General features: G+C 39.6%; 1 protein-coding gene and 1 pseudogene across 1 annotated transcript; both read right to left on the bottom strand.

Moving 5' to 3' along the window:
* Positions 1-1,583: 1,583 nt before the first annotated feature.
* On the bottom strand, positions 1,584-2,381 carry LOC125819297 (uncharacterized). Its single transcript, XM_049498763.1, has one exon. It carries the CDS (start codon positions 2,379-2,381, stop codon positions 1,584-1,586), a length of 798 nt encoding a protein of 265 aa, XP_049354720.1.
* Positions 2,382-2,415: 34 nt separating this feature from the next.
* Positions 2,416-3,084, bottom strand: LOC125819298 (uncharacterized; annotated as a pseudogene).
* Positions 3,085-3,430: the final 346 nt, after the last annotated feature.

Here is a 3,430-nt window from a genome sequence, read left to right on the forward strand (position 1 = left end):
TCTTGCTCATGAAAGAAAGACTGGTACGTTTCGCACGTGATTAAGGACGAATGCGTATTTGCACGGAATACAGATTGGTGCATATTGCACGAAATTCAGACTGGTGCGTATTGCAAGTGAATAAAGAAGGGTGCGTATTACACATAAATAAGGGACGTGTGCGTATAGCACGGAATTTAGAGTGGTGCGTATTGCCCGAAGCTCTCGAATTGAGAGGCAAGAATATGAATAGCATGAGATGAAACAACAAACATGTGAAGACTTTGGAGGACTTCCCTTTTGTGATGTTTTATTTTTTACTTATAATTCCACATTTTCTTTTATTCCTGTGTTGAGCAAAAGAATGAGAAAATTGTTAGTTTAAAGTGGTGGTTGGTTTGTGGCCTTGATGCTCCGATGACTTGACCATAGTCCTGACCAATTTCTCCAACTCTACTCCAAATTCTTGGTTGAACAACCTTTGAAGCTCCATCTTTGTCAATTCAGGGGCCTTGATCTTTTTGGTACTACCAAATATCATGGTGCGACTGACATTTCAAAGGATGAATTTTTCTTTGGAATATTTTTTATGACTTAAGAGACTATATAATGTTCCTTCACGAGTTTTCAGTGAAGATATAAAGCGTTTTTAGTCCTTGCTCGATGGCATGTCAACTCGGATACTCAGCTTTACTTTTGGGAACCCGTAGTAGGCTTTACAATCTTTTACCTTATTTTGTCAAGAGATTATACCGAAAAGACTATAAAAATATCAGACTTAATTGTGTGAAAGATTGGATTAAGAAAGACTATAAACTTAAGGAAGGGCATTCCCTTTTGAAGAAAAAATGAGAAAGAGAACTTATCTGGAGGCATATGTCGACTTTGAGTGAACCATGACATGCACTTTGGACTTCACCCTGGATCCGCTTAAGTTGTCTAATTCTCAAAATCTGAACCATTATCAATTTATAACTGATCTATGTATTCTTCATGTAGAGGTATCGAGAAATGGTGATCTTTGCAAATTTCTCCCAACTAGTCATTTTCATGATGTTCTCTTTTTTTATCGTAAGGTGCCCCGCAAGGGATTTCACCGATAAGATTTTCTCTATTGTCGTCTTATGGTGCTTATAAAGGTTTTCATCGATAAGGCTTTCTTTTTCTTCTTTTTTTTTCTTTTTTTTTTTGACTCGACAAAGTTGTCTTTGATGATCAATTGTCCATGCAAGACACATCGAATCATCGTTCTCAAAGTTGATCAAAATGTTGGTTGCTAGAATAAAATCAAAAATGGAATCAATTGGACTTTACTCTATCAAAAAAGAAAAAAAATGCCCCAGTTTTCTATAGATACTGGAATATTGATTATTTTTTTGGTATGACCGAACCCCAAAGGGTTGCCTACGTATCCTTTCAGAATCAGGTCAAACGTAGTTCAAATTTTCAAAGAGAGGTTTTTTTTTTGAAAGAGATGCCTTTGTTCTCTCAGCCACAAACTTGTCACAGTATCTTAGACCGCATTAGATGTAGTATCTTTTGACTGCGTCTACATTAACAATTATGCCTGTGATTTTTCCCTCCATATCAGTAAGGTGTAAGGCTCATTTGGACAACATTTCCTTGATAAGATATGGACCTTGCCAATTTGGGGGAAACTTTCCCTTGGCCTCTTCTTGGTGAGGGAGAATGCGCTTTAAGACCAGTTGACCTACTTCAAAGTGTCTTGGGTGCACCTTTTTGTTGTATGCACCAGCCATCCTTTGCTGATAAAGCTGACCAAAACAGACGGCCGTCAATCGCTTCTCATCTATTAATGTAAGTTTCTCTAGTCTGGTTTTGACCCATTCAGTATCTTCAATTTCAGCCTCGACAATAATTTGAAGAGATGGAATTTCAACTTCCGCTGGTAGCACAGCTTCAGTCCCATACACCAGCAAATAAGGAGTTGCACCAATCGAGGTGCGCACTGCTGTGCGATATCTTAAAAGTGCAAAAGGCAGCTTCTCATGCCATTGTCTAGTGCCTTGAACCATTTTCCTGAGAATCTTTTTGATATTCTTGTTGGCTGCCTCCACAGCTCCGTTGGCCTTTGGTCGGTATGGAGTAGAATTGTGATGCACAATTTTGAACTGCTCACATACCTCCTTCATCAAATTGCTATTAAGGTTTGCAACATTATCTGTGATGATAGTTCTTGGGATACCAAAACGACAAATGATGTTTGAATGGACAAAATCCACGACCGCCTTCTTAGTGACTACCTTGAAAGTGATTGCCTCCACCCATTTAGTAAAGTAATCGACTACGACCAAAATAAATCGATGTCCATTAGAAGCTTTTGGCTCAATTGGTCCGATGACATCCATTCCCCATGCAACAAAGGGCCAAGGAGCGGCCATGAGGTGCAACTCTGAAGGAGGTGAATGAATGAGATCACCATGAATTTGACACTGATGACATTTTTTTCACAAAGTGAAGGTAATCCCGTTCCATGGTAAGCCAGTAATATCCTACTTGGAGTATCTTTTTCGCAAGGACATATCCATTCATGTGTGGTCCACATACCCCAGCATGTACTTCATTCATGATCTTCTCGGCTTCTTCAACATCCACACATCTCAATAAGTTCAGATCCGGGGTGCATTTATATAAATTTCCCCGCTCAAAAAAGAAACCACTAGCCAGACGTCTAATAGTTCTTTTTTGGCTTCCATTGGCATGTTCGGGACATTTCCCTGTTTGCAAGAAATTCCTGATGTCTAGGTACCACGGCTCACCATCTGATTCTGCTTCCACAGTGTTACAATAGTCATGTTGGTCCCGAAGTTGAATCTCCAAGGGAGTAATACAAGTGTTTCCAGAATATGGAAGCATTGAGGCCTAAGTAGCCAAGGCATCTGCCAACTCATTATGAAATCTGGGGATGTATCTAAACTCAATGGACCTAAACCTTTTGCTAAGATCTTCCACACATTGTTTGTAGGGAAGAAGCTTGAGGTCTCGAGTTTTCCATTCGCCTTGAGCTTGCCTAATAAGCAAATCAGAATCTCCCAACACAATCAATTCTTGCACACCCAAATATATTGTCATATTTAGACCCATGATGCAAGCTTCATACTCTGTTGTGTTATTGTACAGAAGAAACGAAGTCGAGTTGTTGTTGTTGTCCTGTGGGCGATATGAGAATTGCCCCAATCCCTTTGCCTTTTTTGTTAATTGCTCCATCAAAGTATAATTACCAAGCCTGATTTTCATCTGGATCTACTTCTTCAACTGAGTTAATCTCTTCATCTGGAAAATATGTATCCAGTGGTTCGTAGTCGCCATCGACTAGATTCTCTACCAAGTCAGCTGCCAGAGCTTGAGCTTTCATTGCAGTTCTAGTGACATATATAATGTCAAATTCAGTGAGCAAGATTTGCCATTTTGCGAGTCTGCCAGTTGGCAT

This window comes from Solanum verrucosum, unplaced genomic scaffold (genome assembly GCF_900185275.1).
Source record: "Solanum verrucosum unplaced genomic scaffold, falcon-dt-bn FXZP01000207.1, whole genome shotgun sequence".
Lineage (NCBI taxonomy): Eukaryota > Viridiplantae > Streptophyta > Magnoliopsida > Solanales > Solanaceae > Solanum > Solanum verrucosum.